The sequence below is a fragment of the Urocampus carinirostris genome, chromosome 14, assembly GCF_059441175.1.
Source record: "Urocampus carinirostris isolate Australia breed hairy pipefish chromosome 14, RoL_Ucar_1.0, whole genome shotgun sequence".
Classification (NCBI taxonomy): domain Eukaryota; kingdom Metazoa; phylum Chordata; class Actinopteri; order Syngnathiformes; family Syngnathidae; genus Urocampus; species Urocampus carinirostris.
Window position 1 is genome coordinate 146,237 of NC_142362.1, and position 26,147 is coordinate 172,383.

The 26,147-nt window shown below is 42.6% G+C and overlaps 2 protein-coding genes and 1 long non-coding RNA gene across 4 annotated transcripts in view; 1 reads left to right on the forward strand and 2 right to left on the reverse strand.

Annotated features, from left to right (window-relative positions):
• Positions 1 to 13,612, reverse strand: lcp1 (lymphocyte cytosolic protein 1 (L-plastin)). 2 transcript variants are annotated; one of them, XM_088353038.1, is made up of 16 exons: positions 13,472 to 13,612; positions 11,988 to 12,067; positions 9,890 to 9,965; positions 8,676 to 8,824; positions 8,490 to 8,613; positions 7,872 to 8,004; positions 7,449 to 7,696; positions 7,220 to 7,362; positions 6,474 to 6,569; positions 5,552 to 5,747; positions 5,410 to 5,488; positions 4,359 to 4,473; positions 3,783 to 3,916; positions 2,857 to 2,980; positions 1,450 to 1,586; positions 1 to 623 (listed from the first exon to the last, which is right to left on the reverse strand). In XM_088353038.1, exons 1-16 carry the CDS (start codon positions 13,488 to 13,490, stop codon positions 452 to 454), a joined length of 2,025 nt encoding a protein of 674 aa, XP_088209164.1. In that variant the 5' UTR covers positions 13,491 to 13,612; the 3' UTR covers positions 1 to 451. The 2 variants fall into 2 exon arrangements, with proteins under 2 accessions (XP_088209164.1, XP_088209165.1); XM_088353039.1 differs by lacking the exon at positions 13,472 to 13,612 and adding an exon at positions 13,019 to 13,041.
• Positions 13,202 to 14,922, forward strand: LOC148352373 (uncharacterized). Its single transcript, XR_015852714.1, has 2 exons — positions 13,202 to 13,292; positions 13,446 to 14,922. It is a non-coding gene; the product is annotated as an uncharacterized LOC148352373 (long non-coding RNA).
• Positions 13,923 to 26,147, reverse strand: part of nek5 (NIMA related kinase 5) — a 16,834-nt gene continuing 4,609 nt past the window's right edge. The window contains exons 3-25 of the mRNA XM_088353037.1: positions 25,505 to 25,638; positions 24,442 to 24,538; positions 24,281 to 24,378; positions 24,087 to 24,170; positions 22,822 to 22,892; positions 22,668 to 22,754; positions 21,458 to 21,512; positions 19,788 to 19,901; positions 19,643 to 19,711; positions 18,665 to 18,719; positions 18,521 to 18,579; positions 18,287 to 18,351; positions 17,721 to 17,864; positions 17,451 to 17,529; positions 17,277 to 17,393; positions 17,137 to 17,217; positions 16,987 to 17,076; positions 16,484 to 16,561; positions 16,149 to 16,401; positions 15,510 to 15,548; positions 15,304 to 15,417; positions 15,150 to 15,237; positions 13,923 to 15,085 (exon numbers count right to left, since the gene is read on the reverse strand). Of these exons, the coding sequence (XP_088209163.1) occupies positions 14,938 to 15,085; positions 15,150 to 15,237; positions 15,304 to 15,417; positions 15,510 to 15,548; positions 16,149 to 16,401; positions 16,484 to 16,561; positions 16,987 to 17,076; positions 17,137 to 17,217; positions 17,277 to 17,393; positions 17,451 to 17,529; positions 17,721 to 17,864; positions 18,287 to 18,351; positions 18,521 to 18,579; positions 18,665 to 18,719; positions 19,643 to 19,711; positions 19,788 to 19,901; positions 21,458 to 21,512; positions 22,668 to 22,754; positions 22,822 to 22,892; positions 24,087 to 24,170; positions 24,281 to 24,378; positions 24,442 to 24,538; positions 25,505 to 25,633 (2,214 nt within the window). The 5' untranslated portion in view covers positions 25,634 to 25,638 and the 3' untranslated portion in view covers positions 13,923 to 14,937. The remainder of the gene's footprint in view (positions 15,086 to 15,149; positions 15,238 to 15,303; positions 15,418 to 15,509; positions 15,549 to 16,148; positions 16,402 to 16,483; positions 16,562 to 16,986; positions 17,077 to 17,136; positions 17,218 to 17,276; positions 17,394 to 17,450; positions 17,530 to 17,720; positions 17,865 to 18,286; positions 18,352 to 18,520; positions 18,580 to 18,664; positions 18,720 to 19,642; positions 19,712 to 19,787; positions 19,902 to 21,457; positions 21,513 to 22,667; positions 22,755 to 22,821; positions 22,893 to 24,086; positions 24,171 to 24,280; positions 24,379 to 24,441; positions 24,539 to 25,504; positions 25,639 to 26,147) is intronic.

Below are 26,147 nucleotides of genomic sequence, written 5' to 3' on the forward strand. Positions count from 1 at the left end.
TTTGAAGTCAAAATGGTATTTATTGGCATTTGGGAGCAAGGTCTGACACATCCGACACGGCCGCCGAAACAAAAAATCGAAATCCTGTGGATTTAGATCGCCGGTCAACGATATTCAATAATCCTCCGACACAGCCGAGTCCAATATTCAGCTCGTCGAAAACCGTTTCATCGTACGGTATCGTGCAAAAGCGATTCCGGTGGGTGTGTTTTAAAATGGCGTGCGAGGGTCCGTGTTATAACATGCTCGTTCATGTGTGAGTGTGCGTACCTTGAAATGGCTCGTGAGAATTTTTATCTCTGTGTGTGCGAGTGAAATCGTTCACATGAAGGCTTTTGACGTGTGAGAGCAGCTCGCTTTTAAAACTGCTTTTCTGTGTGTGAGGGCGAGTATTGGACTGAAGACGACAGGGGGAAAGAGTGCCCCCTATCGGCGAGCGGTGACTTTGCGGTTAACGTTGGTTTTCTTCTTGGTGGCTCTGGCCTATTTTGGGCCCCCGTTGGAGAGCGCGGGCCATCAGGCAGGCGAAGACGGTCATCACCATTTTGGGTTTGACCTCCAGCAGGTCTTCGGGAAGCGCGTAGACGCGCGCGCCCATCTTCCTGGCGGCGGAGATGGCGTACCTGCACGGCCACATGGCGCCACACCTCAGTCGAAGCCACGTAACGTCGAGAAAACGGCAATGTCCGACACCAGGGGGCCACCTTGAGCTCACTGGCGCCGCGTGGAAAGCAATTTGAGGTGGAAACCAATTGGCCAACGACAAAAACTCTGATTCAAAGGGGCCCCAAGAGTTTTCATTGAAAGCTCCAGGAGTCCAACTTTTGGTCACATGGACGAGAACTTCAAATCCAACTGAAGCGACTAGGAACTCTATCTAGACCAGGGATTTCGAGGTGGCGCCCCCTGTTGTGAAAAGAGCCCCACGGGGCTGCCCCATTGCCGTTTTTCACTCAAAGGATTTTGACTCCCATCAATCTTACATACTACTTGGCTCTTTCTTTCTCTTGTTGTCTTCTCTCTCTCTCAATAGCTCTCCTCTCTCTCAATTTGTCTTTTTTTCTCTTGTCTCTTCACTTTGCGCTTCTTCTCTCACCCTTTTCTCTTTACCTTTCTTTTCTCTCCTCCCTCTTCATTCATTCTTTTCTTTTTCATCCATTTCCCTCCCTCTTACTTTGTTTTCCTTTCTTTCTTTCACTTTAAGTCTTTGTATTTTCCTTACTCTTCCCCCCCCCCTCTCCTTTTCAGGCTTTCACTTTGCTTCTCTTTCCTTCTCTATCTTTTTTTTCTACTTATAATAGAGAACCCGGAAGCGAGATAATAACGAGCACGAGTTGTTTTTTTGGAAATGCGTATGAAAAGCAGGCGCCCCCCCCTTTGCGCTAACCAGTAGCAAAAAGTAGCGTTCTCGAATCGAAGCAAATGGCCGCAATCCGGAGGGGTTCTTACTTGGCGTTGTCGAGTTTTTCCTCACGGCTGAGTTCTCGGGTCGGGTCTTCGGTCTTGAGCAGGTCGTAGCGGACGCACGAAGGCCGGATGGCGTCCATCAGATCCACCACCGGCAGGCTGGTGCTGATGGAAGGGTCCTGCCGGAATCCCAAACGCGTTTCAACGGGGGTGATCACAAAGAGGATCGCACAGGTGGTATTGGTGGATCATGGCAAAGGGTATTCAGGGCATACGCTGCCATCTAGTGGAATGTCAAAGTTGCTCATGCAGCAGTAACAGTTTGGAGAACTCCAAATATCTTATCTCATCTCATTAGCCGTACTGCTTATCCTCAAATATCATTTAGTACAATTATACATGTATGTAGTGTAAAATGCATGACACTATGATTGATCAAAATGCCTTACAAGTTGATAAAGAAAAAAATGTAAATATACTGTTTATATTGGAATTTCGACTATTAACCACAAATGAGTATTTCAAGATTTAGGCGTGTCAGAAAAAAATGAGTATTTAATCCCACGAGATGGGACCCTACTTAAAAAAAACGCTACATAAATGCTCTTGAATGTCCATTTTTTTGTTGTGGGTAGATCATTTGGACCCGGTCATTTTCTATCTCGCCGGCATGCTGAGAAAGTGTGAGACGCCCTGCATTGGAGCAAGACCACAGTGGTACCTCTACATACTAAAGTTTCAGGTTACAAAGTACCTGAGGGGAAAAATCGAGTCGCGAAACCCTTTCAGGATACCGAGTCAAAAATACAGTACGCTACGCCCTGCCATTCGCCATTTCCGAAGTACTACCTGGCAAGCAGGGTGTGCGTGCTCTTCGTGTCCCCCTGTCTGTATACGCTCTACTGTAGGGTACCGCAACAGAGTTATCACTCACAATGGACCCCATCAAAGTGGACGAGGACATAAGAGGAAGAGACTTTCTCTGGCCATCCAAACGAAGCAAGAGATAATCATAGAAAGGTCTGAAAACACACACCGCCGTGCAGGAGGGGGGCAGTCATCGCTCCATCAGCCCAAATGATAGCCATTTTGGCGACATTTCACAAAGTCTCGAGACTTTGTGGAAAGGAATTACCCCAAAAAAGTGTCGACGATCGGTCAGCCCGGCGAATATCCGATTGTCAAAATCGGACGCCGTCGGATCCGTTTTTCAAGAAATGCCAGGCTGACGAAGAGGCCAGTTCAATGGTAAATGAATATTTTTACCATTTCCTTTATTCTTTTTTTTTTTGTAGATAATGTTTCATGTTTTGAAAATCCTATGATTTTTTTTCTAAAGACATTTTTGCTGGGCTCGAAACGGATTAGAGCGTCTCTACTTACGAATACGATTCAATTTGTGAGTAGAGGTATCTCTGTCATTTCCTAAAAGTGTCCAACGGGACCCACCTTAAAAGATGAGAGGGAGGTGTTTTTGCCAGCTTGCTGAAGCATCTGATTGGTCCAAGACAGGATGGTGCCGTCGCTGACTTTCTGCCCGTCGCCCAGCTCCTCCAGGATGTTCAGCGTGTACCTGGATTTGGTTTTTGGGCAGAAAAAAAAAAATCTAAGCGGTGGTCTTTGAACTTTACAGAGAATCCTCCGCACAGCTTAGAAAATCACGGGCTGCCCCCCGCCTAGTCCGCGTTGCGGCAGCACACCCGACATTGTTAAGGATTCCCTTCACCTTGGCCGTGGCCTCTTTGACCGGCCGCCTCCTTTATACTTTTTGCACAATCAATGTCGGCTTTAGAATCGGCCCACTTTATGTGAACGCGATCCATTATCCCCGATCGCATATTGCCGAGCGTGGACCGGCGGTGCTCATGTTAAAAACAGAGAAGGGAATGGGTTTCTTATAGGATTTTTGTCCCAGTTAACACCAACGAACGAGCCATTTCAGTATCGGTATAATATTCGTCAGGAATCTCAAACTTAATTAACCTGGGGGCTTCCAGAGTTGGGGTCCGCGTAAAGTTGGGTGATAAAAGTCCCATAAATACACAAAATAAAATCTCGAGATAAAAAAAAAAAAGCATTCACGTGAAAATCCTTTTATCAGTAAAACACGAATCCACAATACACTAGGGCTGCACTTAAAGGCACAGTGTGTATCATTAGGTGCCTCCTTAGGTGTAAAAATGTGACTCATTTAAAAAAAAAAAAGACTATTCATTGAAATAAATAGCAATCATAAAGATGTGCAGTTTTTTTTAAAGTTGATATATCAGCATTTATTTGATATAACATGAGCCCGACCTATGGGGGGCTGACATCATGGTCCGCTATCTTGCTGCTAACGGTACCCGAAAAAAACAAATCTGAGTGCATCCTACCTCCTCATAAGCTGCCAGAGCAGCGCCAAGGTGAGGGTTCTATTCCCTTGGTGCAGGTCCTGGCCGGCCACGCCCACCAGGGAGAACTTGGCTTCCTTCTTGCCCAACTCCACCGCGTAGTTGCAGTTCTCCAGCTGCAGGGGGTGACAACACGTCAGCTCACCATTTGCTGTTTTGTAGTGCCGGGTCAAAACCTGAGGCCCGCCGAGGGTTTTCATCCGCTATGAAGCGCGTCGGCTCGATGTCGATAAAGCCCAAGCCACTTGCAAAGCGTTCGGAGCTGGATTTCTCTTTCTTTCTCTCTCTCTCTTACACTGCCTCTTTCTCCATCTCCTTTTCTTCTTTTTCTCACTTTCTTTCACCCATTTTGTCTCTCTTTTCTATTCTCTCTCTCTCACACTGTCTTTGTCTTTTTTTGTGTCTCTGTTTCTCAGTCTCTTTCAACCTTTTTTTTATTTTCTCTTGCTCCTTTTTGCTCTCTCTCTCCTTTCCTCACTCCTTTCTTTCTTTCTCTTCACTCTACCAGTCCAGCCCACGTGGCCAGCGAGCACAACCGCATTGGAATCTCCAAATCACCTTCAACATGTTGCATCTTAGTTTGGAGTAAGGGGGCTTGTTGACTCGTTTCCAGTCCACGGGAACGTTGATCTTCTCGTAGAGCTGAAAGATGACCAGGGCGTCCTCCATGTCACTATCACAGAGGAGGAAGCAAAGACCGATCGATGAATCGGACGGGGTAGATCCCGGGATACAACATGAAACGGTACAAAGTGAAATTGCTGTAGAGCGGGGGATAGAAACCTACGGTAATGGGAACTCTCCCTGCATCACTAAACAGAGTACAGTAAGTACGACTTACGCCATTTATATGTGCAAAAGAATGAATAGCATTAGAAATGAATACACTTATAGACAAACTTTTATTTACCTTTGGTGAGAAATAACTTAAACGAGGACAGAAGAGTTAGAGGGCGGATGCGGATGAGGAGAAGGCGTATTTTTAAGAACGGTCTCGATTGTCAATCGGTTACTTAGCAATGTTAGCCGTTCGTGTACGTTTTTTGTATTTTACAAGATTTGTCCAATGGTTACCATGTTCTGGCTTCTCCTTTTAGCATCAATAAAAGCATGGGACCCATAGACAAAAATTGCGGTGCAAAAGATACAGTATAGATAGATAGATAGATACTTTAATGCATCCCTAACTCGCTTACTGGGGTCCACAAGATTCTGAACTGAATGAGAAGACAAAAAGGCATTGTGGGATGGAGTTTAGCCAATAGCATATCAGCATCTTAGAAGCGTAACTTATCATACGCAAGAGCACCACAAAGTTTGAGTTTGATAGGTTTTTGGGAATGCGAAATCATTTATTGTTGAGAATGCCGAAAAAAGGGGCCAGGAAACCCGTCTTAATTGACGCCATAGAGTGAAAATGTCATAAAGCAAGGGTTGGCATATCCAAGGGGTCTTTTGTATTAGCTCAATGGCACACAAACTCATTTTTAATGATGGCAGAAGAGGGACTCTGAAAACGTCATAGTCCACACCATAAAGTGAAAAGATCATAAGGCGAGGTGGACGTTTCCCGAGGTTGTACCGTATACGCTCAATGGCATGGTCTTACGCATAGAGATGATTGACCCGAGGGTGTACCCCCAAAGAGTTAATCCAGTTCCTGAAGGTCCTTTCTTCTCTGCTCTCTCCTAAAGTCGTGGAAAAACGGTCAACGTTCGAACAGAAGCCATGAAGGTTTCGAGGGCGTTCACCTTCGATGGAGCTCCAGTCTATGTCCTGGTTCTCGGGTTTCTTGAGGGCAGGGTATTTATGAAACAGGTTGGCCACAAAGGCCAAGTTAAGTTTGGGGTTCCCGCGGATGACATCGCTCGCCGTGACGAACTGACGGCAGCCCAGTTTGTCCGCCTGTTCCAGCATCATCTCCGCGCGCCGTACCTCCTCTTTCTCCTGGAAAACACATCAGGTCGGGGTTGTTTTTTGTGTTGGATCCAGGTTTTATTTTTTGGTGCACTATCTATCAGAAGAGGGGTCAGAACCAGAAATCACAGCCAGGATGACAAGAACATAGCAGTCAAATCAAAAATCAAGCGCCGGTTACTTCCATCTTTCACTACACTCGCGAGACATGGACTCTCTTAGCAAAGCTGGAAAGGAAAGTCCAAGCCGTGGAGATGCCAGGATACGGGAAACTTCTAGGCATCGTCCACATAGCCCACGTGACGAACAAAATGGTGCGCAACACCATCAGGGGGCACGTAGGACTCTTTACAACTGTGCCCTGAAGAAAACTTCAGTGGTATGGTCACATCCCAAGATCATCAGGACTGGCCAACATCATTGTCTAGGGCACAGTGCAAAGGGGGCAGAAGAAGAACTGCTCCCACAACATCAAGGAATGGACTGGTGCCAACTTTGCCACCACCCAAAAACAGGCCAGGAACCGGCATGCCCCGCTGACCCGGGCAGGGATCCGTGAACCGTGATCAATAGAAAATTCAAGTTTCAAAGTAAGACCAAAGTCAAGAGTAAGGTTTCAAAGTAAGGTCCAAAAGGAACTCAAAACAGATTTTGGGACAACATGAGTCTAGGCTAGCAGGGGTTAGGATCTCTGGTTAGGTCTTGAAAACTGTATTGTGGATTTGAAGAGAGGTTTAAAATGTAAAGAAATCTCACTGTGAGTCCGGACATGTCGATGGTGATGGGCGGGATTCCTTCCTCGTCTCCTTTGGGTGCCACCTGCTCCAGGAGGTTGTAGTATGCTCGAGAATCCTGCGCGTAAGAAACCACATCATCATTAGCTAATTGTATTGTAACAATAATCTCGCTGTCCAACATACGCCCATCCATCCATCTGTCGATGTGACTAGTTAGTTAGCCATCTATCTGTCAGCGATCCATCTATTTGCTAACTATATATTTATGCTTCCATCCATCCAGTAAGCTAGCTATGTATTTATGAATCCATCCATCCAGCTACTCAAGATAGCTATGTATCTATGCGTACCGCTTTTTATCCATCCATCCAGATGCTCTATTTTTCATTGCCCAATGATTACAACGTAGGCCACTTGCAAAACACTGCCCTGTAAATATGTGAGCCTATTTATCCTGACATTCTCTTATCTTATTTTTCTCTTTAAGTCATTATTTTGTGTTTTCCAGGAGGTCCAGGTCTCGACTCGTTGCAAACAATGTGCACTGCGTTATCATATACAACAATAAGGACAATTCAATTAAGATTGCAATGCATTGATACATCAATCTATCCAGTGAGCAAGCTATGTATTTATAAATCCATCCATCCAGCTTGTTACATAGATATGTATTTATCCATCAAATTCAATCCATCCATCCATGTATTTATGTATCCTTTCATCTAGCTAGCTTGCTATATATTTATGCATCAATCCATCCAGCACCCTGATATCGGAGCTGAAGTTGCTGATTTTCGGTTGGTTGGCGTTCTCCAGGTGGAAGTTGGCCCAGCGCAGCAGCAGCTCCTCTGGTGACAGCTTCATCAAGTCCTCCAAGCTCTCCCCCTCTCTAAGCAGAGCAATTAAGGCTAAAAACAAACAAATGCAACTTTTAAACACATCACCCAGAAGATCAACATCATCGGTCCTCCGTCATCCCGCTCAGCTAAACGACCTTCGTTCCTGCTGAGCTCGATGTCTGCGAAAAGTCCGATCTTGATGATCTGCCAGAGTAGGCCGAGGACCAGATGTTGCCTGCCTTCTTTCAGGTCCTCGGCGCCGATGTTGACCACGTGGCAGCCGATGGCCGAGGCCGAGTTGAGGGCCAGGTTGAGGTTCTCCTGGATGGTGAAGGGGGTCAGCTTCTTCTTGTTGATGGTCCTCTCGTCTATGGTGTCTTCCACAGAGAGGTTGATCATCTTACTGATAGCGAGAAAGGGGTCTCTGATTAAGGCTTCGAAGCGTGGTCACGCTTTGAAACAATTCAAGGTCGGGTTAAGATTTCAGGCCAGGAGGTTCAAAGTAGGATTCGGCTTGAAGGTTACAAATTGATACAAGCCGGGGTGTTACAAAATGAAATGGAGTTCCCTTAAAGTACCAGAGAATGATTCCATCGCCGACAGCTGTGAAGAGTTCATCGGTATCCGGATCCGCAGGTAGGACGTGTTGACAGTCCGGGTCCTTCTCCAGAGCTGTATTGATCCACTTCACAAAGGCCACTTTCTCCTCCTCTGTGAATAAAAAAAGTCAGAATCGACATGAAATTGATCTCTGGTGAAGTAGCGCCAGCCGGTAATGTCCTCTAGACTGGGCAGAGAGCATTTGAAGATTTTTTTGGGCTGTCTTGGTGTCAGATGAGGTCTCGCAGATATTAGAAGACTTAAGCTAGGTTGCTGTGACTTGTCCTTGCTGTCCTTGCTTCAAAGTAGCCACATGATCAAATTTGAACATGTTAAGACCATTGAGTCACACGTAGCCACTAGGAGGCCTGTGTGTGGGTGGCCAAGTCACTATGAGACTAGGCCCTATCTTTGCCAAGACAGAATTCTTGCCGAAGAAGGCTCCACCGCTGTGTGTTCAATCCTTCGGGCATCCGGTAAATCTCGCGCTTCTTATTTCGCGTGTAGCGATCGTCTAAGATAAAGGAATGGGGCTGAGGTCCAGGCAAACCTTTCAAGGTCGTCCCGTCCGATGCCGTGCTCCCGGCATACCTTACCAGAGTAGGAGTGTTGCGTCCCGGCCTGCTCCGAGGTCCCGGCCACGTTCCGGATGCCTTCTTTCTTGTTGATGGCTTTCCGGAAGGTCTTGCCCACCTCGGTGCTCTTCAGACCGTCGACCATCTGAGAAGGAAGTGGAAAATTGGCGGCCGACCGAGGACGTCCGGACGATCCGACGGACCCACCTGCGCAAACTCCTCGAAAGTGAGCCGCTCTCTGCTCTCGGTCATCTCCTCCACGATCTCCCGGACCCTGAAACCCGGTAGAGGCAGGTTGGCGGCCTGGAAGAGTTTGTGGAGTTCCCCTTTGCTGATGAAACCGTTGCCGTCGATGTCTGCGGGGAATCGGATTTAAAGTCAGAGCGGAGGCAGTCTTTCCCAGACCCGGGTCTAGGATAAGTACTGGGGCGTTCCCTCCTTTTTTTCTACATACAAAAACTGTTACAAGGCAAACACAATTTGAAATGATGAAAAAACATCTAAAATGGGAAAAAATGCATCAGTTGTCATGTATGTTGTAGCTAGTGACGGGAATTCCGCTTCAGTTTAGAGCGTATTCTTTTGGCTTTATTATTGTACTGTTCTCAGCTCAGGGATGCTGCTGGAAATGTGAATTTCCCTTATGGGATGAAGAAAGTATCTATCTATCTATCTATCTATCTATCTATCTATCTATCTATCTATCTATCTATCTATCTATCTATCTATCTACAGCTCAGCCTTTAAACAGCTCTTCAGATTTTGCTTTAATCGATATACCACCAATAAGAATGTAACATTATGCATGAAATGAATGATTAAAACATATAATATACTACTATATTATACCAGCCTTTATTTTTTTCACTTAACAGTGAACTCATTTGAACTTTTTTATGCAAAAATACAAAATCTTAAATGACAAAATCCTAAATTATAACTCTTCAGTGCTATATCAAAAGAATAAATAAATCCAAGAACTTCTAAGACTTTAAAATTCAACTTCTAACCGATGTTGAGGGAAACAACAAAGAACCTCTAAAAAACACGCAAAAATGAAATTAAAATGTGTATAAAAAAAAGGAAAATATCATGAAACTCGACTGAAAATTGGCATTTAGAAACACAAAGTGCTAAGGTTTGAGGGACTAATTCAGATTCTTCTGAATTTTGCATCCGCCATTATTATAATTGAAATGAGTCCAAAAAAGGATCATTTTCTTGCTTTGAATTTTTTTTTCTCCATCTCCTTTTTCTCCCTCTGTATTGCAATCTCTCTCTCGGCACAGAAAACAAAAACACTCAGATGAACTCATCAACCATTGTAGTGAGTAAAAGGACCTAAAAAAAACAAGTTTGAGACCCCGGCGGGAGTTTTGAATGGTATGGGAAACGCTAACCGGCAGCGGCGGCGTTTTTACCGATTTTAGCGAAGGCCTCTTTCAGGTCTTCGAGCTCCTCGGCCCGGTTGCTTGCTGCGGCGTCCATGTCGGAGATCTGCGAGAGAAAAACCCGAAATGAAAAAAGGTGAAGTGAAAACACGATAGCCTACCCTGTGAAGAGGAAGCGTTGACACTCGTGATTTTATACGGTGAAGCAAACGCTTCTCTCCACTTCCTGCTTCACGTGTTGTGCATCGGTTGCTATTGGATTGTTTTGGGGGTCCTCGAAATGCAGTTTGATCCAAACAAATTCAGGATTTTCATAGTAATCTCACAAAACCAAAGTGAATATTAAAAAATAAAACAATTTGGAAGACGCAAAGTGTTTTTTTTAACAGCAAATTAGTCTTACCGTCATCAAAACAGGACAGTAGAAATGTAGCGCTTTTTAAATTCTATTTATATTTTAACCTCAAATCCCCCCCCCTGAATTTGTGTAAACTGCATGAAATCATAATTTTTGACATTGATTTTTTTTTTGTAATTTAATGTCAAAGATCTTAGATTGGGTGTAGATCATATTTTTTAAATCATCCCATTTATTGAAATGTTTTTTCTCACCAGGAAATATTCAACTCGTATTTGTAGTTCATCAAAACAAAAGATTTCAAATGTGGTCTCTGGATTTTAAAAAAGAGTAGACGTGATTGCTTTAGAATAATTACATTTATTTATCAAACAACACAATAAACACGTCAGTTATGATAATAATAATATTTATTATAACCAATGATCAATTACGTGATGAATTTAATTTTAAATCTTATATTAACATAGTTAAAGATAATTCCTAATATTAATAAAATAAAAAATATAATTTGTATTAAATCATTGTGATAATCAAAAGGATAGGAATGAATCAACCTCATTAGATGAAAAATTAAACATTTTTAAAAACGTTATTAATATATTAATTAGGCCTGGCCATTTATTTTGGCATTACGGAATAGACGCATGTGACATGCAGATAATAATCATATGAAATAAAATGATTTACATTTCAAATAAATCATTTTAATAATGTATTGAAATATTCATTGGACGATATCCTTTGATTTCAAATAGTGTTACGGAAATAGTGCACGTGCGGGTGAGTTATTTTGATCTGTTTCACATTGTACTGTAATGTCTGCAACTTTAACATTATATGCATGCTTTAAACTTTATGGCCTAGCGTTCATTGATTTGAATGTGGACGCCTTACTTGTAAAGAGGCTTGCATGAAGGAGGCCAACATGGCGGAAAATGTGGCCCCACAGTATGAAAACCACAAACTTCCCCTCACGCTCACTGCCATCTAATGTCTTCTTCCGAATAAATGAAACCTTCGTTTCGCAGGCTTTTTTTATCAGCACTCAACAATACTGAGCTTTTATTTACCATATTGTGCAACATTTTGTCAAGTTAATAATCCCAGCATTTGGTTAGGGTTTCAAACAAGATTTGGGGTTTCTCCTGCAAATGATGGTTTGGGTTTTAAATTGTTGAATTTTTGGGCAAGGATAATCTTTGAAAGGATTAACAATGCCTCTTCAAGAGTGACGAGGGAGATCCAGTTTCTTCTTATGACATCAAATGCAGGTGGTTCCTCTACAGGTGAGGGTTATGATTTCCCAAATTGTATTTCAGGCCACCTCAGGGTTCGCACACCTTTTCATGGCCAAATTCAAGCACTTTTAAGGACTTTCAAAGCCAATTTCCCATTGTTCCCTAATACCATTAAAAGAAGATATTCAGCGCCGATCAGGAGAGCCTAAACCTTAGTTCCAAACTGCAAATCTAGCCCCAACCTGATTTTGGAACCCCAAATTTGGTTTAAAACCCTAACTTACAGCCCAAATCCTACATCTACATCCAACCCTAGCTGTAACCCTAACCCTGTTTCAAATCGTAACCCTCGCTCCAATCCTACCTTGGAATCATAAACTCTAGCCCAACCCCTAACCTAAGAAACATGGCGAGATATTCAAGCATTTACAAGCACTTCACCTAGAATTCAAGCACTTTTCAAAACTCGATTAGAACGAAAGGGTTTTCGAGGATTTCGAGCACCCGTACGAACCCCGATGCCGCTCACCTGAGTGCAAAGCACGGAAGCTGAAGATGGCGACGATAGCGAGCGTTGTGTTGCGCCTTCCGGTCTGGCTGAGCGATCATCTACACAGAGGCAGGAGGAAGGAAGTGACTCGAAAGGGCTTGGAAGATTGACTTTTTGTCTTTATAAGGCAATGACAGACAGACTGACGGACAGACAAGGTGACGGTGCAGGAAGTAGGCAAACACGTGTTCATAAGCATGATTAAATTATTATTGGTATCAATCAGTGTTAGTCATGAGTAACAAGTGAGGGGCTTAAGTGTTCAAACTAAGCTCACAAGCCGGGTTGAGTATTTGGAGGAATATGGTTTCAATTTCCAACCGTTAGGATATAAAGAAAAATAAGTATTCCCTCGATTTTCAGTCAATCCGTTCTATTATCACCCGAGACAATTGATTACACGCACTCTGGCTCACTTGCTGAAAAAGCTTAATGTGTACTCGTTGCCATTTTCTTTTGATTTTCTGCCCCCACTGCGACAATGCCACAGTTGTATCCATCCACATATAGTGGCAGTCACAACTGTGCTCATGCATATACTGTGTAAGTCAGATTTCTGGGCCACGGCATTAAAACAAATTTAATATGCACCAAGGACTTAAAAATCAGACTGCGAAAGAGCGGGGAAATATAGTATTTGTTTAACGTTGACTTTTCAAGTTGCATTAATAAAATTAAAACAAATTGACCAACCGCGTCAGACATAAACAAAACATCCGGGGTCAATGAAAATTGACTTAAGGCCAAAAGCGTTATCAAGTTAGATCTTCCATTCTCCTTGATGGATTAAAACAATTATCATATTTTTTAAATGATGTAAGAGTCAAGAATACAGTTTAAAAATGATTTATGGTTCTGAAAGGGAGGGGAAAAAACACAGTTAAGGTTTTCAAGTTTAGCGGATCGCTAAATCCAGTAAGAAATGAAGAAATTCATTCCTGGGTCAGCATTAGAAATGATTCTGGGGGTTCAAAACGAAGATTTAAAGTCAAGTATAGCTTCGTTAGCACCTTAGATGGTTGTATTTTTGGGGGGCATGTGGCTTGAAAGGATTTCAAGACGGCATTTAAAACCCAGTGGGAAGCAGGGCAGCAGCCGTGCGGGTATCGCCCTGGCGATCATACCACGATGCGGCGCTCGATGATATCACACAATGACATCATTCCGTCACTCACTCCAGAGAGTGACGTCGTCAAAGAGGTTGGACTATGGAGAAAAGATTTGAGCTCAAATAAAAGATTTCAAAGCCGGGGTGGGGTTCCAATTTTCCAGTTGATTTTCAATGTAAGGGAATACCTTTTACATTTTGGGTTTTAGTCAGTGTAAATTGTGAATTTGCTGTTAAACGTCATTCTGAAATATAATATTGTGAATGCGCTTGATACGTCAGTGTTGGTTTGAAAATCATTGTATTAAAGCAAGGGTTGTTTTTTACAGTGAGCATGGCCGTTTCGGGATCGTACCTAGATGTAGAGCAATCATGAGAAGCCTCCAGTCAGGGACTTTGTGACCAGGATAAAGATGGCGAGAAGAATCTAGAGGACCTTCACTCCATCAGACCTCAGGGCTTTCAAATCTCTGATGATCTCTCCTGGTTTGCCATCCCTAGAACGGTTTGCAGAGAGTGCTTAGGAAGACCCACCTGGAACAGAAGCTGCTGTTCACTTTCTACAGAGCCACAGCGAAAATGTTGGGAGGACAACAGACGACAGAAAAACCCAACAGAGTCATCGGACAGCTTAGGATATCATCGGCTGCTTTCTGTCCGATCTGGGGAGACATTGCTGGCTTGCGCTACATGACATACTTATCCTGGAGTGCCAAGTTTGATCTCATTGAAAACAATGTTCAGTACATTGTTTCCACAGACAATAAAGACAAATTTAAAAAAATGAGGATGACTTTCCAGGATACGCGCAAGGATTGATAGTTGAGAGGTGCAGTCCACGGTTTGAATTTTGCCATAATCCTAGTGGGGTGTGTGGTCTTTGCTGAGAAGGTCTCCACATTGATGTGATAGCGTTTTTCCCACAATCCAAATATGACATTTGGATCAAGGTCAGACTTAAGTTAAAAAGAGGAAAGTGTCAGAACTGTTTAAATAAACCTGTATGAAAAAATACATAGATAAATGCTACCCTTTTTAATTGAAAAGGGCAAAAGAGTTATTTTACAGAACGTAGATCGTTGTGGTCATGGTATTGTTTGGTAATAGAGGAAGAAAGTATTGGAAAACTTTTGAAAAAAAATCCAACAAGTGTTAGATGTTTTATTGCCTATTTAATAGATGCGTTTTTTTTATTTTATTTGAGAAACAATATAAAAGATCCATAAATTATACAGTATATACTATAATTACAGGGTGTTCCAAAAGTCTTGGGCCCATTTTGACATTGAATTTCTGGGAAACTATTAAGGATATTAAACCAGATCTGGTCAATTCAGAAAGCTTGTATTCTCAATTTTGACATGCAATGTTTAAATATGTTCAATGTGGGCACCGTTGGTCGCACGAGACACATCGAGCCGATAGTCAAACTATTGCCAAACGTGTTCCAGCGTTGCCTCATGTTGTTTTATATCCTTAATAGTTTTTGGGATAATCAATGTCAAAATGTGCCAAAACTTTTGGAACACCCTGTGTATATATTTTTCTTTATATTGATTTAGCGGGCCAGGTTAAAAAGCCTGAAAGGCCGTATGTGGCCCGTGGGCCATTGTTTTCCTAGCCCTGAAGTAGAGTGTTCAAAATCAGTTTTAGTTTACATCTAACAAATGTCAGAACACAAACAGCAAACACTACAATGTACAACACAATCATTTGAATGGCAGTGAGGAGGCCACCGTAGATGGTTTTCAGCTTCATATGAAGAAAATACTGTTTGCTGTCAGAATAAAGCACTTCAATACTCAATGAGTCCCGAGTTTTTCACGCTGGGGATTCTCCCGGTCGGCCGCCTTCCAGCGCTACCGATTCTTCAGGATTCGCCGTCTCCACGCGGTCCTCGCCGACAAACAAGTTCCTCCTGGAGTCAGACAACTCCGCCCTCGTCTCGTCCTCCGACTCCTCAAAGTTCCTTGAGTAGATGGAAAACCGCTGGGCTAAAATGTCAAGCTAGGAGTTATGGCGCGCAGACTTACGTATCGTCGTCATCCGACCTGGCCGTGAGGCGCTCCGGATCCACTTGGTCCATCTCCATGTCAATGTCTTCATCTTCTTCCTTTGCTTCTTGAGGACACTTCAGAGTTGGTGCTCACAACAAACTTGCAGTTTTTTTTCAAGTTTGATTCTAACCTGCGCTACGAGAATCCACAGTAGAGCATGTGATGTCGGCATGGGCCATGGCATCGAGTAGAGACTTGGGTGGTTCGGGGACCCACTGTCGACGACTCACTCCTTCCTCTTCTTCTTCACCCAGAATTCAAGCCAAAAATGAGACTTTTATGAAACACTTTCTGTGAGCAGTGCTTTACGTCTGTATTGCACGGGCAATATATTACCTGGAGGGGGCTCGTCCAGCGTGGGTCCATCAACCTGAGCTAGAATAGCAGTTCAGAGGTTTCCAAAGGTAGTTTTAGAGAAGTGTATCCCATGAAACACAGATGGAGACATGATAAGCTTAGAGAGAGTCATCAAAACAGCCCCAAAAATGATAGGCTGCTTTCTGGCCAGCCTGGACAACATGATTGAGGACTCCTCTAACCACACGACCGCCTCTTTGAACTGGTGCCCCACTAGCAGACACTACAGATCCCTTAAAACAAAGACTAACAGCCTCAGAGACTGTTTCTTCCCCAGAGCCATCGCTGCCTTAGACAAGCAGACACAACTGTCAAAAAATGTTTTTCCCATGAATGGGAATTGTATATTCCTATTTTTGTTTTCTCTTTTTTGCACAGCGTTGCTGCTGATGTCATTGCACTGTTTTTTTGATGCACTTCTGACATAGGCCAAGCACTACCTTGTTCGTTGATTTTTTTTGTCTTCTTTAAGTCTTTTATTACATGTTTATCCTGGACTGCTTTGTCTTATCTGGCTGTGCAGACTACGAGGTAAGCGATGACAAAAAAGACGATTCTAGTCCAGTGTTTTTTTTTCCCTTTTAGTTTGTTCAAAATGAAAAAAAAACAAATAGTGACCTGGCTGAAATTCCAGCGTAGAAGCCAAGTTAACGTCCATGCGGTACAGAGCCTCCATCACTGTCTGCGATGGTCCCCGGTTCCATTCCTTCCTTGGCTTGCTGCAGTTTTCCAGCTGCTCCTCAACTTCCTGCAGGTTGACCGTCTGATTCTGACAACCAACATCCCGATTTCCCTCTTCTTCTAAAGTCGCCTCGTCTTCTGACTCAGGAGATTTTGCATCGTCGAGACGGATTTCAAACACGATTCCTTTCTGCAAAAAATCCGAAGAAGATTGCGGTATGGTTCACGACGAAGATTCTGCAGCTCTCGGTTCAAGGAGTCCTTCAAGTCACCTGGTTGTTTTGTTTTTCTTTTACTTCTCTCATTGGTTTAGGCTTTTCTCTGATCTTCCTCAAAGCCGGTTCCAAATCCTGCATAAGACATGGCATAGTTTTTTTTTTAGAGAGGAAGGATCACCACTTTTTGGGAAACAATCAGTAGGGAAGGGCAACCATCTGTTAAGTAAGGGATGCTATTACTATGTCGTTACAATATTATTACTTTGTAATAGGCTCAGTCAACCAGGAACGCATCCTTTTTTATAAAGGGCCAGCGGACGATTACAAATATAAATGATAGGCTGATACAAAAAACACATATTCAGGAATTGCTCATGTATGTAAAGACAGTGGTCGTGTTAATGATTTCTTATGCCGGTTAGAAAACCGATACTACTAATATATAATAAATGTATGCAACACACGCTTTGCTATTGAAAAATGATCTCCGCTCCTTTTTGAATAAACACCGTAAGCCTGATAAGAGCCTTCTGTATTTGAGTTAAGTAAAAGCTTGCCTGCACTGCTTGTGCTCGGAGTTCACGGTTTTGTGTAGTAGAAGGTTGAGATTCTTCGTCCATTGCAAATGTGTCGCGTTTGTCCGGCAGCTGCGAATAAAATGGCCAATGAAAACACAATTGTCACAGTATGTGTTTGTGTGTTTTAACCTCCAGCTCGGCTCTCGACTTCATCCGTTTCATCTCTTGATGATATTGTTGTCTTATGAGCTCCAGCTGCCTCAGGTACTCCTGCGTACGCAAGAACGCGCACAATTTCTCTTCAGCGGAGTTCACGATGTAATAATAACCTGTTGTTCATCTTGCTTTCTTCCAGGGAGGCCGTGCAGCGCTTCGCATGGTGGCTGCCTTCGGGCCTCCCATCCGTCGGCCGGCCTAGAGCTCTCGGCCGTGCTGGGTCGCAAACCCTAAAAGAGTCGTATGGTCGTTAGATATTCAATTCAATATAAAAATATGTCGCTTACGAGCTGTTTTTCCGCCCTCAGCTTGTATTGGTTGGCCTCGTATCTCCTCTGAAGGTACTCTTCACGAGCTGCCGCCACCCTGAAACTCACAATACTACAGTAGTCCCCCGACTTAGTCGGTTAATCCTTTCCGTAACGAGCTGTATTAAGTGAATTTTCACAAAGCCGGAACCCTCATCCGTTCCCCTATCCTGCTTATAGCGCGAGTTCAACTTTTGGCAAGCCACGTACGGGCACAACCTGTAAATAGACCTTATGCTGGCCACTTACAACTGGTAGGGTTCAACCGGAGGAGAGTAGTCATCGTCACACGGCTCACAGGGAGGAGCAGGGGGCTGGTGAGGTGGAGGATTCCAAACATCCCCCCTGTTTAAGGCATCTAGCTGGGCAAAGTATTGCTGATACGGTCCAATCCTGCGACAGAACAAGTAAGGCCCAATGTCAGAGGTTGGGAACCTACGGCTAACGTGCCATTTATGGCTCTTTTTGTGAGCATGTATGGCTCGGAGATGAAATAAAGCCTGTGCCATTACTTAATCCTCCTCCTCCTCCTCGCCCAGCGCCGTCTGAACTGAAGGTAAATAGGTCGGTATCCTCCTTTACAGTAGTTAAAAATATTTTTTCATAGATATGATAAAATCATCAAATGTAACTCAGTGAAATAAAATGTGCTGAAGAATTAGATTTGTCTGTAGAGTCAGTTTGAATTTTGTCTTCAAAAAAAAATAAAAAATAATATATATAATTTTTTGCCTTTTGGCTCTTTTGGTCAAAAAAGGTTCCCGATCCCTACTTTATTTGGTAGAAAGCCATTCAGTAGTCATATTTGAACCCACTTTAGATGGTGATTCGACAATGCATCTCCCGTTGCAGCATGAGGAGGGTGTCCTGCTCGGTGGGGCTGTGAAGCAATCACGAAAAAAAGTTGTATTCAATGTGTAGAAAAAAATAATCATTATGTAACTTACGTATTTGAGTATTGCCTATTTAACATCAACGATTGTATTTGTTTATTATCTAATTGTTTTTTTTTTTTTTTTTTTTAACTTTTATTGATGTATTTGTTTTACCGTCAAGGAGGCAGGTGCACAAACTCTCCATTCTGGCCTGACATGGAGTTTCTTCTTGTCTGGACAAGAACAAGTGCATTTTTGTTAAGCCTGCCTGGATATTTCATTGACCTTATTGTGATTTTCTGCACGTGCGTGTGTTACCTGATGTTGCTTTACAGACATGAGCAGCCGGTGTGCCGTTACTGTGACTGTTAACCTGCATACACCATTTTTACATGAACATTCACTTCTTCGTGTATCTGATTGGAGTTCTAGATGTGATGTGAAAAGGGTGTGAGGAGCTCATAAATTGGTTGGTTGTATCCCTTAAGAAGAGCACCATTTCCTGTGGTATGTCTTGGGCATGTACAGCCCGCCTGGTGGCGCCCATCCCTCTCCAGGCCAACACATCTTTCCCCCCGGTCTCAAATCAGGGACCTTCTGCGTGATTGGCGAATGTACACTGCAAATAAATTCTTACCCAATTAACAGAAAAAGATATATTTTTTTCTTATTGTGAGATATTTAATTTCACTGATGAATAACTAAAATCCTCCCTGAAATAAGATAAATGATCTTATCTAACAGACGGTGGAAAGTGTTGCACACACAGAGAAATAATCTCTACCTACGTGAGAAAAAAATACTTAAAATGAGCAAGATAATCTAGCATGAGTTTGTTTATTTCAAGGGTAATTTTCCTTATTTTTTCTTCAGAAAAAAACAGATATAACGTCTTCAAATAAGAAAATTAAGACAAACAGGCTCGGAGACAGCTTCTTCCCTAGGGCCATCACCACCCTTGACAAAGTTCAAAACTGTAAACACATATCTTGCAATTTTTTTTCTTTTTGATGCTACTCAATGTTTTTGCACTTCTTTACCTTGCACTACAGTTACTGTGCACTATTCTTTTTTGTCCACGAACATTGCACTATTACTTTGTATAGGCCAGTCTCTAAAAACTATGATGCCTTTTTTTCCCTGGAGCACCATGTCCGATCTTGTTGCATGCAATGTTTCACAACGTAGACATCAAAGACAATTAAGATTATTGGATTCGATTCAAACGTGTTCTGCCGATGGGGTGATATTCTTCTTTAGAGGTAAAACATTAAAACAAGCAAGGAGAAATTGCACCTGCGCGTGTTCGTTGAGGAGAGGACGCTGCAGGATCGAGCTGACTGAGGGACGGTCGCGAGGGTTCACCTGACCGGAAATAAACGTCAACGTGAAAGACTGGAACACTGAGAAATGGAGCGCACACACACACTTATTCTGTAACCTTGAAGAGTTGCACCACGAGCAGTCGGAGATCGTCGGAATAACAAGCGGGAACTGGGATGAAGTGGCCTCTGCAGATCTTATTGACCAGCTGACTTAAACTGTTCCCCTCAAACTTTACATGGCATACACACACATTACGATAACCTACGTCAAATACCATTCATCTTCGTAGAATTTACATTCGACACATATTACATTTAGGTATGCAACACATTTTCGGCATGGAAATGTTTTCCAGCAAAAATGATATCAAGGAAAATATAAAAAAAGATTCTGAGAGAATGATGTGATGACTTTTAATGTGAAGCGAGCTATGCAAAGCAAGCTTTCACTAGGGGGTGGGTTTGTGCAGGACACGGTTTCTAAGCATACAAGAAGGAAATTGAGATCTAAATGGGAGCTGGGCCATGCTTTTACCAACAAGGCATTTTCTCCAGAGTTAATGTCTCCCTCTGCTTCCTCATTTTTGTCAGCAAGGCAAACTTTGGCTAATGTTTAAATGCTATCAACACACAACTAAATTACTATAGTTGAGCCATTTTAATTTGTAAACACGTACATTGTGTGCAATGTTCAGTCCGTGTGCGACATCCACCCTGGTCATCCTGTAAGGGGGATGACCACTTATGAGGCCCCTTCCCAAGGTTTCTTTTGTCCCTCACGCTGAGGTTTTGAGTTTTTCTTGCCCGCATGTTGGTTTAAGATCAAGTAATGGTGTCATTGTAATCCTGTGCAGTCCTTTGAGACATTTTTGTGATTAAGGGCGTCATCAATAAATGGGACTTGACTTGACATTAAGTTTGTTTGTCCCTGAAGTCGATTGGCTGGCACAAAGTTATGTGTGAGGAGAATTGTATCCATCCGTCCATTTTCTTCCACTTATCCGGGCTCTGGTCGCAGGGCAGTAGCCTCAGCGGGGAAGCTCAGACCTTCCTATCCCCAGAAACTTTGTCCAGCTCCTCCCAAGCCGTTCCCAGGCCAGCCAAGAGACGGGGTCACTCCAGCTTGTCCAAAGTTGTCCCCGACCCTCCTGCCAGTTGTACATGCCCAGAACGCCTCCAAGGGGAGGTGTCCAGTAGGTATCCTTATCAGATGCCCGAGCCACTTGAACTGGCTCTCAATGTGGAGGAGCAGCGGCTCTACGCTGAGTCCTTCCCGGATGACCGAGCTTCTCACATTATCTCTAAGGGTAAGAGCCAAGCCACATTGGGGAGGAACCTCATTTCAGCCGCTTGTATCCGGGATCTTGTTCTTTCAGTCATGGCCCACATTTTATGACCATCTGTGATGTAGACCGACCGTTAATTCAAGAGCACCTGGTACGCCCATTCTACTCCATTTTACGATGGCAAATATGCAATTGTGACTTGTTTGTTAAATTATCCTTCCCAAGGGCCATCTCGACACTAAACAAACGCACAAAATTGTAAAAACATATCTCTTATTACAGTTATTTCATTATGATTTTAATATTACACGAGAAAGTCAAGCGTTATTAATGTGTCAACTTATTACTACAATCATTATTTTGGGATAATTTATTCTGATAAGGCCATTTCGGTATCCGGCTCACGCATCACACATTTTTGGTTTTGGCCCCATATTTTCATTTTGATGCACCACCATTTACATTTCATTATCTTAAAACTTTTGTGTGTAGACACTTACTGGATGTCTCAGTGTGCAGAGCTCATAGAGGACACAGCCCAGAGACCAGATGTCCCTGCACATACGGTACAAAGACATGTCATCTTATTGGGTGTGCAGTGAGGACCTGTCCTGGAGCCATAACATCACATCCCCGGTCAAATAAACCCATCCGCAAACTCAGGAGAGCAAGTACCACAGCCCCATCATGCTGTCATTCTACAGAGGCACCACGGAGAGCATCCTGTCCAGCTCCCTCACCGTGTGCTATAGCTCCTGCACAGTGTCCTGCCCAATGAGCCTTCAGCGCATCATGGGTGTCCTCTTCACGCCCCTCCTGGACATCTACAACTCCTGTCCAGGATTGCATGTGACAACACCTACCCATCTCACAGCCTCTTCAATCTGCTGCCATCAGGGAAACGACTGCAGCGTCTGAGAGCCAGAACCAGCAGGCTCAAGGAAAGCTTCTTCCATCAGGTTGTCAGGACTCTGAACTCTCTCCCTGCCCTACACCCTCCTACTCCTCTGCCTTATGCCAAATCACCGCTCAAATGCCGAGAACATAGAGGATGGGCCTTCACCTTCATCGAACCAGAACCACCGTCCATCTCATTGTGCTAGGTATGGGAATCGGTGTGACGTTAAGGGGGAATTCTATCAAGTTACAATAACGTAATAATTAAGCCACCGTTGTTTTCTATCTACAAAGTGCCAATTAAAGATCCAAACTTCTATCCTCTGTTTCATTCTCTTATTCTTGTTTTGTTCTGTGTTTCTATACAACTTTTTTCTGAAGATGATTAGTAAACAAAAACGTTCCCCAAAAAAAATCCCAGAGTGTGTGTGTCTTGATTAATGTATATATAACTGTCAAAAACAGTAAAAAGGATTCACCTAACGTTGAGAGTAGCCACCCTTCAGAAGAACTAAAAAAAGGTGTTTCATCCGTTTTCCTGTTCTAATGATATAAAAACCTATGTGAAGCTCCAAAAAGGCGAGACGGATCTGAAAAGAAGAAACTCTGCTATTTATCTTAATCGGTTTATGGATTATTTGTTCAAATAATTTATTGGCATCCAGATTTCGCGACAATACCTATCTTTTTTTGTTGCTTTTTTTGTTTAACCTTTGCTGCAATTTGTGATTTGTCTTGTGCTGCATCTGTGCTGTATGTTGCGCCAGTAGCATATTTGCCAATAAAGTTGAAGCGCACGTTGTCCGTACGTACGTTTTGTTGTTATAGGGTCGACTGTGGCAGATCTCCGGGGAAAGGTAGAGAGGGGTTCCCACGCAGCTCCAGGCCAGCTCCAAAGTGCTACACGCATGCGCACAGGCGGTTTGAGAGATGTTCTCGCGCGCACGCGCAAGTGACGCTCACGTACTGTGTCAAGGTCTTGGCGATGCCAAAGTCGCCCAGCTTGACTTTGGAGCCTCGCTCGCTCAGGAAAATGTTCTACGACACAGAAAGAAGGCAACCCGGCTGAAACGACTCAAGTGTATTTGTAATGCGCTGTAATGCTCTCTGGGAGGGGTCCTACAGTGACGAGGAATAAGGATTTGAAATCAGTTTTTCCCTCAATCCTGTTTTTATAAAAATGGATTTAAATATCGAACAACGTTTGAACCTTTTTTTCTAATATATTACTTCAAGAATGGTAAATTTACAAGAGATAAGGATGTTATTGATTCAAACATTTGAATGAATACGTATAACAAATTTAAAAACATTTAAAATATTCTATAAAATACAAAACTTTTAACCATAAATTACTTTGTACTGATTAAACTATTTATATTATTTAAAAATAATAATAATGTAGTATTTGTATTTTGGATATATATACCAAGTTTAATATATCAATATTTTCTTAGTGTATTAAATGCTATACGCGCCACTAGCCATACTGTTATAGGTTTGAAATGTCATTTCCTTGTTTTGTACTGTTCCTTTGTGGGGTAAAGTTCTGTTTTTCTTCTTTTGATTTTGTATACGTCTAAAAAATGGAACGGTTGGGCACTTAAAAGCTTCGACTTCAGCCTTCTACATTTGGGCACTATGTATAATATTATCATTGTTTAGTTTAGCTGTTTTTGTGTGCAAATATTTTGTTGTTCCCTTAAGTGATTGGTGGGTTGATGCGGTTCTTTTTAGTGTTGTGCCTAAATAAACTTCACTTATTTAACTATTGTTATTTTGTCAGGGAAAAATCTTTAAAATGTGTTCTATTTTTTTAGGGAAAAACGATTATCATAATATATATATATATCATAAAATATATTTCCCCAATTTGTTCCAAAATTTGAAATTTCTTTTTCTCAAAATGATTCACATACAATGTTTTCTGCAAAAATACTTGATACTTTGTCAAGAATTTTTTTATTTTTTTTTCGAAAGTTGTTCCATTTTCTAAGAGGAACATTCTAAAAATAATTGTTTGAAATTCGATTTTTTTTTCACCCCTCTTTTGAATTATTCACATAAAAACAAAACTGATGCCATATCGATTCATTTTTTTGAAAATGTATTTTGGGAGTTAGTTTTATTGTTGTTAGCTTTTTGTCCAATGATTTAGGTTTTCTGTCTAAAAAAGGGAGGGAAAGGATGCTGGTTCTGTAATCCACATTTTTTTTTAGCTTTTAAGAGTACCTGAGTTTTAATATCTCTGTGCAGGATCTTCTTGTCGTGGATGTGTTTGAGGCCCAGGCATATCTGAACAAACCAGGCCAGAATCTAATCCGCAACAATCGGCAAGGATCCAAATGAATCACCAGGGGATCCGACAAAAAAACAAGCCGATTTTGATCAATTCTCGAATATGTTTTACGTCGGGCTACGTGTACCTGCTGCTCAGTGAAGAATACTCCTCTCTGCATGTTGATCTTCATCATCAAATCGCCTCCATCGCAATACTCCATGACGATGCACAGGCTGCCCCTGTCTAAGATCATACATGGAACACGCATGCTTGCACGGGTGTGTACACGCGTCAACACGTTCCCACCTAGGAAGGAGCGGATGAAGGTGACGATGTTGGGATGTTCCATGTTCGACAAGAGGGACACTTCCTTCCTGGCAGCTTCTTTCTCCCTGCTTGACATCTGAATATATATATTTCATATTAGTCATAATCATGAAGGATAACCGCCCGTGTAAGGTCAAGCAACCGTGTTTATTTGTATCACTGTAATCCCAGTGAGTTGAAAACTACTCCACCATCCTTTATCCTTGACTGCATATTGCTGCAAGTAGGGTATGGTAGAGCGTATATTGGTCAGGCAGAGCGACTCTTTTTTTGCCGTTTTTTCCACCTGAAATGAAAGCCGTTCGTGAGGCCGAAAAATGGATGAAGGGCTACTTTGTGGATTTTCGCACATCGCGAGGTGATTCTGATCCCCGTTAACCATGATAAACGGGGGAATACAGCAGGGGTTGGGAACAGACATACATCCGGCTCGGAGATAAAACAAAACGTGCACATTTATCTATAGAATTGTAACAGATGTAGCTGTTTTCAGCGGATGCCAAGCTAAGGCGGCACTGGTTATGCATATGGGGTTCGGTCCAGTAGACATAGGACAGAGTTTTAAGGGCAGTTTATTTACAGTCAAGCCGTCACACCAACAGACCCTGTTTAGGCTGCAAATCTCCAAATAATCTTTCATATGGAAGCTCATTCAACAATCTATGTTCATTATTGAGTCTCTTTTGGATGAGAAACCCACAGAACAAACTGTAAACACCCAGGTTTGTACATTTATATTGATAAGGGACACAGGTGCTGGCGTTTAGTACAATTCCATATTTTTGATCAAACCATCAATCGTCACACAGTAAAATAAAATGAGCTTTTGTCTGGTGAGCGGGTTCTGAGGTTTTGTTGAATTTTGTCTTGAAATATAGGGTGTATTAAATGATTTTGCTTTAATGGCTCTTTGGATCGAAAAGATTCCCAGCCTCCGGATGACAAAATAGCGTCAACACAATCCATTCATCAGGAAACAAATAATGTCGTCATTATTCGTTACGTTATGTGTCATATTAAAAATATAGAAGCTATAAAAAACCTTGGCAAGATCGATGATTTTGACGACACTTTGAGCGTCACGGCCATCGCGGGAGTCCTTGGCTCTCACAAGATAGGCTTTCCCAAACGCACCCTCTCCGATGGGACGCAGCACCTCGTAGTCGTCCATTACACCTAAAGACCAGAAACACCACATTATCGGTACAAAGTCGGTCAAGGATTAGGAGCTAGACTTTTACTTTATGTCACGTAACGTAAGGAGATTCGATGGCTGAATGTACTTGCCAGGAGACTACTGTCAAAAAACTGCTTTCAAACTTTTTCATTGAGGTACATTCTACTTGCACCTAGGTTGATACGCATTTCCAAATTATAAACTTAAAAATGTTACCATGTTGATTATTAGGAGTAGAGTTTAAAAGGATTAAAAAAAAAAACATTTTACTAGAAAATCACATTTTCCCAGTATTGGGGAGCTATTTTTAAAAGAGGTCTGCCCGCACCTCGACTGTCTTTAGGGGCCACAACGTTGGAGACCCCTGTTTTAAAGAGACTAAATCACATGCATCTTAGCAGATTTCTAAGGACGTCAAGATTAAAGGTCGACTGATAATCAGGCGGGCCGATTATCGGGCAGGCTGATTATCGATATTTGAGAATTTGAGGCATACGGGTATCGACAG

Excerpts from the sequence above, each read along its gene's own strand:
- lcp1 (XM_088353038.1), bottom strand. Across the intron at positions 8,825-9,889 it reads AGAGGCCTTCGCTAAAATCG|ACATCGACGGCAACGGTTTC; the intron begins GTAAAAACGCCG and ends GATTCCCCGCAG. Across the intron at positions 5,489-5,551 it reads AGACTGGAGCTCCATCGAAG|GAGAGAGCAGAGAAGAAAGG; the intron begins GTGAACGCCCTC and ends CCACGACTTTAG.